The sequence below is a fragment of the Thunnus albacares genome, chromosome 15 (assembly GCF_914725855.1).
Source record: "Thunnus albacares chromosome 15, fThuAlb1.1, whole genome shotgun sequence".
In the NCBI taxonomy this organism is placed as follows: Eukaryota; Metazoa; Chordata; class Actinopteri; order Scombriformes; family Scombridae; genus Thunnus; species Thunnus albacares.
Window position 1 is genome coordinate 10,259,665 of NC_058120.1, and position 14,996 is coordinate 10,274,660.

The 14,996-nt window shown below is 40.9% G+C and overlaps 1 protein-coding gene across 1 annotated transcript in view; it reads left to right on the forward strand.

Annotated features, from left to right (window-relative positions):
* LOC122998145 (connector enhancer of kinase suppressor of ras 3-like) overlaps nucleotides 1-14,996 on the forward strand; it is a 49,780-nt gene that overhangs the window by 18,328 nt on the left and 16,456 nt on the right. Inside the window, exons 3-12 of the mRNA XM_044374813.1 lie at nucleotides 3,002-3,204; nucleotides 4,767-4,854; nucleotides 9,673-9,714; nucleotides 10,675-10,794; nucleotides 11,011-11,070; nucleotides 12,022-12,090; nucleotides 12,219-12,365; nucleotides 13,765-13,889; nucleotides 14,098-14,285; nucleotides 14,398-14,484. Coding sequence (XP_044230748.1) covers nucleotides 3,002-3,204; nucleotides 4,767-4,854; nucleotides 9,673-9,714; nucleotides 10,675-10,794; nucleotides 11,011-11,070; nucleotides 12,022-12,090; nucleotides 12,219-12,365; nucleotides 13,765-13,889; nucleotides 14,098-14,285; nucleotides 14,398-14,484 — 1,129 coding nt within the window. The remainder of the gene's footprint in view (nucleotides 1-3,001; nucleotides 3,205-4,766; nucleotides 4,855-9,672; nucleotides 9,715-10,674; nucleotides 10,795-11,010; nucleotides 11,071-12,021; nucleotides 12,091-12,218; nucleotides 12,366-13,764; nucleotides 13,890-14,097; nucleotides 14,286-14,397; nucleotides 14,485-14,996) is intronic.

Consider the following 14,996-nt stretch of genomic DNA (forward strand, 5'->3'; position numbering starts at 1 on the left):
GACCCTTCTATCATCGCACAGACTCTGTCTTTCTCCCATTGTGTCTCAAATGGGACATAGTCAGCCTGTCGTCATATATACTGGGAATCATCCTCCTTGAGAATTAGATTGTATTTCAGAAAGAGATAGTAAATGAAGAGATGTCTGTTCTCTGCCTGTTTATGTTCTTCATCTTCTCTACCTGTAATCATTGGAAGTGGACACATGGAAACACTTGTAACATAAAGGATTGCCTCTTTTGTTTTGATAGATTTACTCATCATAGCTTATGTACCATATGGTACTATACAACCTGTGATCCATAACCTCTTTTTTACCATCACTGTAATCAGGCCCAGATTTTTGTTCACCCCTAAGACCTTGGCAGTGAAATCTCAAACAATCTTCTCCTCGACCAGCTTCATAAATTTGGCCTTCAAATTTTGGCCTGCCTCAGCATGGTTTTGTTATTTTAAGTAAACCCCTTTCCTCGCATGTGAACCTTTCAAAAGGTGCAGTGAGTGATTTGTGTGTTTCCATGCACTGTATAGTTTTATGCACTATAGTAAAGAAGTATACGGCGCATTATATCTTCAGCCTCCCGCTCTGTTCCTTGAAACTTTGGACGAGGAACGGTGGACTCTCAGTAACCCCTCACCTCTGACTGAAGCAGTGCAGCTAAATGTTTTTTGTCCGTTAGGGGTTTCCTTATTAAGAATGAGGCCTCAGCCTCCCACTGGCCCCATGGGAGGAAGTAAGGCCCCGATTCAATTAGCTTTAACTGAGGCAAGGTCACCGCTACCAACAGAAACACAGGCCACCAGCACCCGAAACCCCCACGCTCCCACATACTTTTCACTCCCCCCACTTTCTCTCTCTCTCTCTCTTTTGTTTACTGTTAGGTCAGAAACTTCCTGTTGAGGCAGTAGCAGACATCTTTCTTACACTTTTTTTTTCTCACTGATGTTAGTAGATTTGCTCTTGCATTTTAGATGTTAATGCATGTGTGTACGTAGTAAAGATTTCACCTTATCATAGTACCTTTTTATATATCGGCGCTGAGCTGTCCTGTTAGCAAACCTAAATCATGATGACTGATGGCCTAACATACTGCCCCACAGCCCTAAAGGAAACATTCATACCCTTCTACCCAAAAGCTATCAAGAGCAAACTGCTGTCCAGGGACAAAGAAAGAACATTTCAATTAATTTTACTGGACTTTTCTGAGCCATGATGTCTTTTGCAGAGTCAGTGTAGAAACCCAACACTTCTTTATTTTTTCTTACACTCCAGCGACCCACTCAAAGACTAGCACCCCATGATATTCACATATACACATTATGACTCCAATGGCCATTGAGCATACAGTATATGACAGATCATCTGGCCATATCATGTGCCACAGAAGAGCTATAAATGTATTTTACTATTGCCGAGGGGGGAATCTGACCTAAGGTATCATGTAACACTTATCCTTAGATGGCACGTTGTAGTTTATACATGCAACAGACACACACACACACAAACACACTCTCTCTCTCTCTCTGTCCAGGCTACAGACCTTTGTATCTTTTACAGTCAAGTCAGATCTGTGTAATGCCTGTTGCAAGGGCAGGAAGTGCTGTGTTGTGATAACCGTTCTCCATTTCACCCAAGGACACTTATATCAGTATATATTCCCTTCAAAGAGCCCCAACTGGAGCATACACAAAACGCCTCTGCCGTCTTGATTCTAGATTAACTGAATGCCTATAAAAAGACACTGAAGGAACGTAAATTTGGCTTGAAATGTTGTTGCGAGAATGAAAAATTGCATTTGATTGGAACCACAGATTTTTTTGCTCAAGCATGGTTTTTAGCTCAGCTGGCAGTGTGGGACAAAAGCTCGCTGGACATCTGTGGGCCAGTCAGAGCTGCTGTGACTGTGTGATTAGCCTGCTAATGAAAAAGCCAGGGGAGACGTTTGATCTGGAAATACTGCCTTTGTGCTGAAGTTCTACTTTTAGTGAGTGAATGGCAAAATGAGAAACCAAACCCTCAAACACGCTCTTTTTATTCTGTATAGGCTTTAATCATGTTTGCTTATCTTTTATGATGTTTCAATAATCCATTCCGTGTCAAATGTACCGTGAGCAAAGCTGCCTGCAGCTTCTGTTTGACTAGTACAATTATTCCAGTCATTCCTTGAGGATTGACATGAGTGAAATGATTTGTATGTTTTTTAACTCATGTTGGAAAGAGGCAGTGGAATAAAAGTAGACACTAACCACTTGCAGATCTCCCTTGTTGTTTGCCAAACACGTGCCATTTTACTCATTGCAAAGCATATTTAGCTCCTGGCACATCACACATAACAGCAGCATTGCTGGCAGTGATGCAACACCCTGTAAGCTGATATTTACCCGGACAAGAGCCAGGCTACCCTTCATCTGCTTACCTTTAACAAACAGTTTATTCCAAACCCATTCATTCAAATAAAATATTAGTCTCAGTCACACACTTTTCTGCGCAAGAAAAGATGCATGCTGTTTGGTTCACAGCTGGCTTGTACTGTACTTAGTGACCCGTGAAGACACACAGCTTGACTCTTTTGTGCATGTGAATCAGCTATAAATTAGAGGAATGCAATAGCAGGAACTTGCCCAGGCTCAAGAATGCAAACTTTGCTCCGCTTGATAGGAGTCAGGTGATGGCATATGCACACCCTTACCGTATGCCCTCGCGAGTCCTACAACAAGCCCGAGCTGCCCAGACAGACAAGCACACTTAAATCATATCTGTCAAGAAATGATTGCAGCCATTCTTGTACAGGACAGAACACGCTTTCTCGAGAATAAGACTTATTTAAAAAAAGCAAGGACCTCCCAAGTTTATATTCTGCAGAACAGTTGTTGTTGTTGTTTAAAACTTGGTGAACGGGTGGGTAGAAGTGAGTAACATAGACTCTGCTTCAGTCACGAGTGTGTGCGCTTTCCATTTTTGTTTGTCATGTTTTAAAGTGGGAATTCATTTACTGTTTCAGAACTATGGGGTAGAGACAGACAACCTGAAGAATCTGGTTGTGAGGATGAGAGCCGCCACCAACAGCCTGCACATGGCCACGTCTGATCGCAGGAAAAGCCCTGCGTACGATGGCAGCACCTCACGCAAGCCACCCAATGACTTTCTTACCTCTGTGGTGGAGCTGATCGGGGCTGCAAAGAGCCTCCTGGCTTGGCTTGACAGGTAATAACACTTTATCACCACTAACTACCTGTACACTCTGAATCAGGTCAGTTATCAGATGGGCTGCCATGAGGCCACTGCTTACACTAACTGCACATACACGTACATTTTGGTTGTCAGCTTACCTAGTGATAGATATACAGATGGGGGACAGATTAACGGAAAAACCTGAATAAAAGAGTGGAGAAACATATTCAGTGCAGATGCCTCCATGCATCAATGCTCCCACCACCATCTCCATGAGATAAAATAATATGAACTTTCATCTTCAAATCTATTTAGCGTTTTCTGTGATTGTCTCTGATGCAATTGTATATTCTGTCATTTTGTTATGTCTGGCTATGTTTGTTTTTCTTTCTATCTGCTGTATTCTGGTCTATCTTGCAAAAGAGATCTTGATCTCAATGAGATTACCTGATTAAATAAAGGTTATATATATAAATGGAGGAATAGTGTTTATCCCTCAAATAGAGTTGCAAAGACTTGGCAAGGAGCACTGGAGCTCTTCTGAAGGCTTGTGGTAGCCTGACTCCATACTAAGACAATTCATGTCGATGTTTCACTTAATTTAACACCTATCTGTATATATATATATTTAATCTAAACTGGGGGCAGGTGAAATAAATAATTCCTTTTGTGGATGTGATGGCAAAGCAGATATAGTTGTTCATTTGTGGAATAAAAAGAAATTCCAAAAAAGTCAGCAGTAATCACTGGCATGTCTCCATGTTGCTGGCCAAGTTAACACTATATACAGTTTCAAAGCTGAGATGCAACCCCCCTGTGAGCTGAGATTGGACAGGAGCTGGCAGAGTCTCCTATGCTCTCCTGCTGACCTGCTCCAAAACATATTACACCATAAAAGCAGAGCATACTAAGCAGGTTGCCAGGATTAAGTGTTAGCTGGCTGAAATTAAGCTTCTGTTTTTTGACAGGCTTGGCTAAAGTCAGTATAGTGATGCCATGATATAAATGGTATTTGTGATGTTGCGATGAGAGATAACTGAAGTTAACATTTTTTTTTTACATATTTCCATTAAAAAAAATACAAGTGTAAGGTTAATTAGCTAAGGTAATTTTTCACCGGTTTATTTTTAAATCAACACATGGGCCTAACATAAATAAATCTACTGTTATGTCAGTTTATATAGAATTTATTCAACATTTCAATGAATTTACATAAGTCAGAGAGAAAAAAAAGTCGACAGAAATTGAGATAAAATGGCACCAGAACTGTAACATTCTTGACTTACAACCAATTCTGTCTGTGGCCAGTCACCCAAACACACAGTAATGAGTGCAAGGTTCACTGGGTCTATTGTTAAGCTCAGAGTTAGTAGCTTATAGCTCACTCCATGTCATACAGTATGTCTCAAGTATATCTGTTTTATAGCGTTTTCATAACTTGACAGTTTGGAGATAAATATCAAACACTGTTTTTATATACTTAGATTTTGAACTGCACAGTTTGAGTAAGTGAACTGAAATTTCAACACAACTCTAACTCTGCAGTCTATCTCTAGTCCATAATGTTCTCTTTTTCCTTCTTTGTCTGCTTGCAGGACGCCTCTTACAGGGATCAGTGACTTCACAGCCACCAAGAACAAGATCATTCAGCTGTGCCTGGAGCTCACCACCACAGTTCAACAGGTCTGCACGCTAGTTAGTTCAACAGCACATGTGTAGCCAGCCCCCAGGAAAAATACAGACATACACACAATAGCTTTTTCCACTGAGCACATACCCACCCGGGGGTACAGACATACAGGATAAAGTGTAGGAGAAGAGAGTTATGGGAAATGTGGTTTGGCAGCCATGACATAAGCCTGAAGCCAGCAGTCTGAACACATTACTGCAAATGCTGATGTTTTCCTTGGGATCTTTCCTCCTCACGCTGGCTAATGAGGAGACCCCTTAGTGCGGGGACGTTTAATGGTGAACGTCGCTTTTGTGTTTCCAGTTTTATAAAACCCACTGGCGCTCTTTTAAAGGTGCCTGCCAACATTCCCCAGGCTGCCGTACTCCCTCAGCCATGTGGTTCCTGTTTTGCTTCTCCAAGATACTCGCAATGGGAGACCAAACTGTCTGAAAGCACTTCCTGTGTGTAGGTTTAGTGCAGGGATGAGGAGGTGGTCTGTCTGACTGCTGGATAGATGGCTAACTGTGAAAGCAGAGCATCAGCATTCATCCAATCCAATCCAAAAAAATATATTTCCAATTTTCTGCAGAGAATTGCTCTAGCATTGCATCATGATACAGTTTGTCTACTTTTGTCAGTTTCACACAACCAGTAGTGGTTGGTCAGACATTCATCTTAAAGAAAAAGCTTTTTCATCACTATCAAAGTAATTAGTTTTTATGTAAAGTTTTTTTTTCCCTAAAGCCTGTGTCTTAAGCATAGCTCATTAAGCAACTCATTTTACACTGCCAGTGAAAGTGGTCACCGAAACTGCAGGTGTCATTTTTAGAGGGTTATTGCATCAAAATAAATTCCTTTCCCAGAGTGCCTATTTCCTCACCAGTGTCTGGGATTTCAGCGCCTCCGGTGATTTACTGTGGATGTCTCGGTCATGGTCATCCAGCAGAAGTGGGGGGTATACATTTCCCACACTGCCATGTGAAGTACAGAAGTTATGGTGTAGAATAAACTCCTGATAGGTGCTGAAAGAGTCTTGCAAGACTGGAGCAATTAGTTTCCTCTAACAACCCGTGGAGAAATGCAGTTTGGTTCTTAACTGGTTTTAGACAACAATAGAAACATTGATGAGGAGGCTCATTTCCAACCCATCCCATCATTTCATCACAAATTCGCAAGAGTCTCGCCTTCCTTTCATATTTGTTTGGAGCGTTTGGGCTGTTTTTAATAACTACTGACCAGCATATGAGCCGCTGGTTAATAAAATAGGTTGCACAGGAGACTGCCACAGTGCTTAGTTTTTATTACGGGGGAGGATGGCATGAGGTTTGCCCAACTCGTTCATGAACTTCAGCCAAGAATCAGGGCTTTTCAGATCACACAATTTATGTGTTCTGCCTGAATGAAGTCTGTGTGTACACACACAATAGGACATGGCTATAAAACTGTGAACGCATCACCCATTTTGGCTGACCTATCAGCGTGGAGGTCATTCTTTTCAAAGAACCCATTTTTCATTGATCCCTTCTGTCTTTTGTCCATGCTTCCAACTTCTCAACTGTTGACTCAGATATGAATTTTTTTCTCTCTATTTTTAGCAGAAAAGCTGAGATTCCATTATTTAAACCAAAGCCTAAAATTAAACAAATACATGCAGCATATGTTGATACCATATGAATAACAGGATGTTAGGAGGCCAAGTTTAAAGTGTTGCAGTCATGGCTTTTATTTCCCATTGGTGTAAAGTCAGTCCAGGTCCCCGCACTGTGCCAGCACCCCTCTCTCGGCCACTTCATTGCTCGACCATGCAAATCCGCTCTGGTGGCAGATCAAAGGCCCAAAGAGCTGCACACAGAGAGTCATCTGATCCACACCGGCCGTGGGATCAAGTCCATAACGTGAGGGATCAGTACACCCGGGGAATTGTTCCTCAGCCTCTCTCAGTTCTTAGTTATGATCTGGCTTCTGTCTGTGAGAGAGACTTTGGTTTTGACAAAGATATGGGATTAATTTAGATTTCATGAACAGATCTTAGACGGATTATCTGCAATATTGGCTTCACATGATTTGATGGTACTATGAAATTATGTGCCAAGCAATGTCTGCAGCACACAATGATACTGTTTTGTTTCAAGGCTTCTAAACACTGAAATATGTATTTTTAGCTCATCCCCTTTGGCTTAGTCAACAGTGTAGTCATCCAAACATGGGGCAGTCTCTGAAAGAAATATGCAGTTACATGTTTACGCAAGCATGGCCAAATTCTTTCTGTAACCACTATAAGTTCTTGGCTGACTTTAGGGAATATATTGATGGAAACAGGATTTTGGGACCAATATATGTCAAATGAAACCTATTATGATTGTGTTTTTTTCCCCCACTTTATGTTTATACTGGCTTTTCATTTTTCCCCAAAGTAAGGGGAAATGTGTCAAAGGCATGTGTTTGCTACACAGATCATTTTAGAAATTCTTAGATCTATCAAACATATTTAGAGAGCATAAGATATACTCTGCTTTGATGTGAAGCCATTGCTTGTGGCCACAGAGAGTCAGTCAAATCTTGTCAATGCAAATAAACCAACTGTATGTCAAGCCAAATGCATTTGAACACAGACGCCCCCCTTTAGCACAGTGGAATGTACAAGCTATAGAAATATGGATAAACTTGCTCGACCCCCATTCAGTGTCTGCACAATGGATTTACAAAGAGCAACAGAGCTGGCTTTGTACATAGCACATGCCTATGCATGCCTATGCCTAATACTATGAGGGCCACAACACCAGTTTTCCTATATTTTGTATCAGGCTTGTGCCTTGCGAGAAATAAGAGACTTGTTTGAGTTGATTCTTTGTGGTCTAGTTTTGACAGAAGCGTTTCACCTGTGTTTTGATGGACGTGTTCCCTTGTGGCATCTCAGCTTAGAGTCAATTTCATAAACAGACAGGGGCCCCCCACATGCACAGTAGACCCCCCTCCTTAACCCAGGCCCCTTTCACCACCAACAACACAGTTGTCAGGGGAGGCTGTTGCCTCAGCTGTGTCCAGTCCAGCTGCAGTCTATGAGCACTGTGTTGGGACACATGGAAGGGAGGGTGGTCAGTCTCCCAGCTGACTGTGCAGAATTGGTCAGTGGGTCCTTCTCCAAAACAATCAGAATCACAGCTACTGTGCCTTGTTGGACTTCCACAGACCCCTGCCTCCACTAGCCCACCCACTTAATGTATCATATAACTGTGGAAACCAGCAATGCGTCCAAATCTTTGCAGAGGACCAAAGCACTTTTTGGATGAAGGGTTTCTGAACATCATTAGATATTTTACCCAATTGTTCCCCACCGTGTCATCTGAATATTGTATGGTATTTACGTTCCAATATAGTTAACTGAACCAAACGGGGCATTATGCAATTATAGCTACCCCAGAATTTAGGCAGAGACGTAATTTGAACCTCAAAGCTGTTTATTTGTGGCAGTTCTCCATTTTTCTCAGTTCTATATCTGGAATGTTGATTATATCATATTTACCCAACTCCTGTACTGCCCTACAGAGCCAAACCGCAGTGACTACAATTTTGGTCAAAATTGAGTTACGACTGAAATTGAACTTTTAAATGTCTGTTTTATCTTGTGACAAATTGTCCAAGTTCAGCCTTGCTCTATTTTAGAGAAAACACAATGTAAAAATTGCAGTAACTACAAAATCCAACCAAAAACGAAGGCAAACCGCAGTAAGTGTAGTTACTGCGTTCTGCCTTGGTTTCTCAGAGCTTCAGCTACAGTTACTGCGGTCTGCGACAGCCGTCCAAATTGTTAATGAATGAGGCTTCAGTGTCTGTAAATCCCATATTCTAGCCAATTTCAGGACAATCCAAAGAAGGGAATCTTTGTGTTCTCCACTGGGAACTCTTACTTACTTTATATGTGTGGTATCAGCTAATCCAATTGTTGTAGATAGTAATCATAGTTTGGATTTCACTGTGCTAGCGCTAGCTAGCTAGAAAGGACAAGAGAGTGCACTGACATTAGTTTACAGACTGAAAGCCTCCTCCCCCCTCTCTCTCTCTCTCTCTCGTATATTTTAGGGGTTACAGGGAGCAGATAGTACAACCATAATCAGGTGTTACTATGCACACTACGTAGCTAAGTCATAATTTATATAACTTCAACTTGTTATCGATACAGCAAGCATTACAACAATTTTAAAGGTTATGAAGACAGGAACTTGATTATATTCTATAAGAGCATATATCTAATTCTAATTAGGTTTACTTAGTTTTACAATTAAAATAAATACATCAAGCCAACTTAATAGATTAAACTTCACAAAATAATACTTGAAGATTGCTTGAATTATTCTTAATTACTCATCAACTTACAATTTTTAAACATGCAATCAATAAAACAATTAAATACAGATATAATGAGAAATCAAATTTATATTTAGATTTTCCCAGGAAGAAGTCACTAAGATTGTAGTTACTGCACTTTGCCTTTACACTACCTATATGTCTGGTTTAAGGTAATACAACGGCAGAGTGCTCTATCTGCATATTTGGGTCAAATAATTGGCCATGATTTTTAGCCATGAAAATTATTTAAAGAATACACATTTAATAAGAACATTACCACTTTTATGCCTGTAACACATTTGTTTGGACAGTCAAAAAACTTGGAAGCCATTTTTCTCAGTTTCATTGATAGCGTAGCTACTGCGATTTGCCTTTGTAGGGCAGTATACTTTTTCCTCTCTTTATCCATTGAATAACCTCTTCCTCTGCCCCGTTGTTTACTGCTCACAAGCCTAATCTGTTATTTTTCTTCTGTGTAACAGGACTGCAGTGTTTACGAGATGGAAGAAAAGATCCTGGAAGTTGTAAGTATACTGGATATATCACTTCTCTTCGTTTCCCATGATGTAAACTAAATGAGACCCAGAAGTCCCTCTATAGGGGGAAATGGTCTGTTTGATCGTTTGGGTAAATGTCTTTTTACACAGAGATTGTGTGACATGCTCTCAGCAGCAAGGTCAGTTTTCTGAGTGAATAGAGCAAACAGTTCTAAAGGATTGCCAGTGGAGGAGGCGGCTCTAATACGCCCCGGTCATCAATCAGTTTTCCTGTTGCTGACACTCTCCAGACTCCTGGGGTGAACACTGAGCTTCCTCTAGCACTCTCAGTAGTCTCTTTGTCACTTAACTTTGTTCACAAGATTTTGCGTTCTGCTGCTCTTGTCTTTGTTTTTATCTTTTGTCCCCATCTTTTGCTTACACTTATTTCCTCTCATCCTCTATATGTCTCTTTCGAGTTCTTCCATAAGCTCAACTCTACACAAAGTGGACACCATGTGTTCAAAATAAAATGTATGTGCCTGACAAGAGACATCACAGAAAAGACACCACTAATGAAGACAAATTGGAGTTTTGTCCTTAAAAAAAAAAAAAAAAAGCAAGGCATGAAGGAGAAAGAAGGAATGTGTGCACCTTATTCATTTCAGTGTTGTGTGTGTGCACTGGTACATCTAGTTAATAGCACACTAATGGTCCCTTTTAGCCCATTAAGCCTTGCACTAAACTTCAACATACACACTCACACAGAGGCATGTACACAGGGAGTAAGACAATTAAACCAAAGTACCTGGTGAAGAACAAGGTCTCTGTGTCACAAGTGTAGCAGTAACCTGCTTTGTTCCACCCTGTAAAACACAGTGCCTCCGCTGGTTATTACAGGCACAATGCACCATCAGACGACTCACAATCACTAGGAGAAGTTTGGTCTTGTGCTTCTCATTTATTCATTGATCACTGATGCATTTTGTTTTGCCTTTTTCTTCACAGTCTAAGATTTTGAACAGCATCTGTGATCAGACCGTGAGAACCACCTCAGACCCCCTGATGAGCCAATCCGCCTGCTTGGAGGAAGTCCAGCTGACCAATATCAAACCGGGCGAGGGTCTGGTAAGGAATGCTGGAAGACTTTTTTTTTTTTTTTGTCTTCCTATTTTTCAACCCAAAACTTGCTCCCTGCTTCTTGGGTTCGCAGGCCAGGAATGCTTGCAATGCGTGTGAAATTGTGACCCTCACATGTCTTTCATACATTTCTCTCCCTTTGGGAATATTATATTTTCACTGAAAACATAAGTAAAGTTTTCTTGTGGTTTTCTTTTGGCTCAGGGTATGTACATCAAGTCTACCTATGATGGGTTACATGTCATCACTGGGACCACAGAACATGTAAGTATGACAACATTATTACCATAACAATGCATTCAGCTATTAGTTCCACATCCATCTGCTCTCTTTCCATGTAGGAAGAGAGATGGACTGATTGTATCACAGAATGAAGAAGCCTAGTAGTCTTAAGCCCAGTTTTTATCATCAGATTTGGCATTTCTTGTGAATTCCTTTATCATTGCAGTTTTTTGCATCACACTCTTAAGTAAAATCATCTAATATTTGTTTAAAGAACACTCATCCTCCTCCTCATCTTGCTCTGCATACTCCTCTTCCTATGCTGAGGGCACACTGAGTTGTAGTATCTGAAGGAGTTCTGAACTGCTCATTCGTAAAGGGAATTGTTTGTTTCTGCACTCCAGAAACCAGTAAATATCACAAACAGCCTCCACAAACAAAAAGTCCTACCTTTCTTCACAGTGAGGCAGCTATTCAGTGACTAATGCTCCAGCATCACTGTCACGGTCGGATCCTCACGCCTCCGTACCTTAATTGTGAATCAGAACCTGAATCATCACCAATAATGACTAGTTAATCCGGTTTGACATCTGTGCGACATGAAAAACAATTCGACTGATATTCATACATGCAGAGAGTGTTTGCATTTTCTCATGATTTGTTTTTAGAGTGTTCAAGTATTTTGCTCTTTGAATGACAAATTAAAATGCAGAAACAGTTGTAATCAGGCAAGAATAGCACTATAAATTAGCTTCCTAATCCTACAAGGTTTTGTTAATAGTAAAGACTGGTGTATGCTCATAAAGAACTAGTTCATACAACATTTCATCTGACCATGACAGAAGGTAAAAGTGTTTATAGCTGTTCCCTCACAGGCACAATGGAGGCAGGGAGACGCAAGGCTTTTCAACCCTCCGACAAACACTTCTGTCTGAGTATACTGGTGCTTTAAGTTTCAGGCTTTGATCTGTCCTGTGTATGTTTGTTCTTTAGTCACCTGCAGACCTGACCAGGAAGATCCATGCTGGTGATGAGGTGATCCAGGTTAACCAACAGACAGTGGTGAGATTCTTATATTATGTCTTTGCATTTTAAAAGCGGTAACTTAACTACACACTACAAATATTAATGGTATCGTGTGTGTGTGTGTGTGTGTGTGTGAATGTGTGTGTTCACATCCTGTATTCCAGGTGGGCTGGCAGCTGAAAAACCTAGTTGTCAAACTGAGGGAGGACCCCAAAGGTGTGGCTCTACTCCTTAAGAAGAGGCCCACAGGCACAACAGGTTTCACCCCCGCCCCTCTCAAGAACATGCGCTGGAAGCCTCCAGTACCTCAGGTATATACACATATGCGTGCTCACACAAAACACTTCCTTCTTTTGTCCCTGAAGACCAACAAAAGCCTGTGCATCTAGTCATTGTCAACCAATTATCAGCTTTTTAGGGAGTTGGTTCCAAAATGGCAAGTCCAGACAAGTGTCACAGAGCCACCCTGAAAGAGCTGCCAGCTGAATTGTAGACAGCATTGAGTTTTTCTTCATGCGTGACATTAAAAGAAAACATCCCATGATGTCATTCAGTCTTGGAGATAAAGCCAGTCTATACTGTAGGAGTCTGGTTAGATTGAATCTGCTTTATTAGAAACAAATGGCCCCGATCAAAAGATAACAGTAAGACTTACAATAATTCATGTTCTCCGGCTTCACACTTATTTTCCATGAGAAAACATCCCAAATGTCAGTTCTTCAAATGTTTAATTGATAAATATTGTGCTAATAAGGTTATATGACTGTAATCCAATTTGCTATTCTCCCTCATGTGAACACATTAGGCTTGGCTTAGCTTTTAACCACATCTCCATTCCTGAGTTCCCCTTTAATAGACAGGGAGACAATAAGCCTGTTGTAAACATAGTCTACCAAATTCAAGCTCTGGCATTGTCTGATGGTGCATAGCCCATTGTAAAGCCTGAGAAGGCAAGATGAGACAATATCAGATAAGAGTGCGTTTCTCAAAACAACAAAGAGGCTCTCAACACAAAGGTGACCGATGTCAACATGTCAACCGACATCTTGTTTTAACAAGTAGTCAAGGATATCAGAGTTAGTCGTCTCTGTCTCTTTATCTGTGATAATAAGACTCCAGAAGGCAAAACGGAGACAAATCACACACCGTGATTCAGGAATGACTGACACTGGCTTTGTAATACTATATAATTTGTACGCATGGGAGCCATTTAGAGAAGGAAAGAAGGAATGATTCATGAGATCTCAGATTGGATGTTTAGTTTGTCATTAATATATCACATTTACTATACTGTATTATCAGACATATCATTTAGTGTCTGATGAGAATGACAGTGAATACAAGTCGTACATTTTGTCAAGGGCACAGTGTTGTTGAGTGTTGAGAAACATAACTGTGGTAAATTGAGTACAGTTTTAAGTACATGTCTCACAGGCTATTTTGGACATCACTTACAATCTTTCCATACCTCAAACAAGAAGATTTATGCTCAGAGAGACACACACACACACACTTAAATGTCTCACCACATCTGGTGAACTCCTCCCAGTTGCCAGCAAGTCATATTTAGTCTTAATTTAGGAAGAAATGGAACGCAATGACTTAATTTGTGAGAAGCGTAACTAAGATAACAAGAAAGCTACCATCGCTGATTTATTCATGTGTGTGAAGTGGGAGGTATTGACTAATTAATTTTGCTGTTTTTTCCAGAACAATTCCTCCTTGATCAGAGCCCAGTCTCCCTGCGGCTCAGCTAACGGATCAACCAAAAGAGAGAAACCAGCAATCCTGGACTTGTACATCCCCCCTCCTCCTCCAATGCCATACACCCCACGGTGAGATGACCCATTTCATCTGCCAAGACTTTTTTTTTTTTTGAGTTGAATTCCTAAAGTTAAGAACCCCCCCCCCCCCCTCCTCCTACTGCACATTCTGTAAAATTTAGTTTGCATCCATGTCATATCCTAATCATGGCATTATACATTATACTGGATCAGCATGTTGTGCTGTAACAAATAAATGAGCATCTGTTTCTCCATGCAGAGAGACGAGAACAGACTCCTTCTCCAGCATTAGTAAAAGACCAAAAGGCTCTGAGTCACCCAACTCCTTCCTGGACCAGGAGAGCAGAAGACGCTGCACCATCGCAGATTATGACAAGCTAAGCTTTGGCTGTCCCATCGAGGCCAACGTGATACAGCCCAGAATGAGGGAGCACAAGCCTTCACGTGGTCAGTACCTCTTCATTAGGGGAAACTCATTCATATTCCACTGACGGATACTGAATACATGCATTAATTCTTAAAATGATGAAATTCCTAAAGATTAAACTCTTGTTTCTAGGTAAGCCCCGACCCCTCTCCATGCCAGCAGATACCTGTGTTGGAGTGGTAGATCCCTACGCTAAGCCCTGGACACAGGGCAGAAAAGGTATAAATGAGCATGATTTTACATTAAGGTGAAAACCTTGTAATTCCAAGTTATATTTAAAGGATAGGTTCAGATTTTTCAGATCTGACTTAAACCAATACTCTCTAGCCAAATGTATATTTAGAGAGATACTGTTTACTGTAATTGTTCCTCCTGCCTACACTGGCCGCAAAGAGATCCCTTCTTAAAGCAATTTCAGTGTAAGTGATGGGGGGGGACAAAATACACATTACTTGTTCTGTGCAAAAAGTTCCAAAGTTCATCCAAAACCAATATGAGGCCTCATCAGTCTGATTTAGATAAATCAAGTGGGTATCTTCCAAAGTTTGTGTTTTCAGTACTAAGTTTCTGCTGTAGATCAGAAAGCACACACAGGAAGCACAAAGAGGGAATTGTGTACTGTAAACTGTAACTTTGGAAGATAGCCACTTGATTTATATAACTCAGGCTGATGAACCCTCATCTAAACCTCAACTGAACTTTGTATTTTTGCTCAGTGAGTCTGTGTGTGA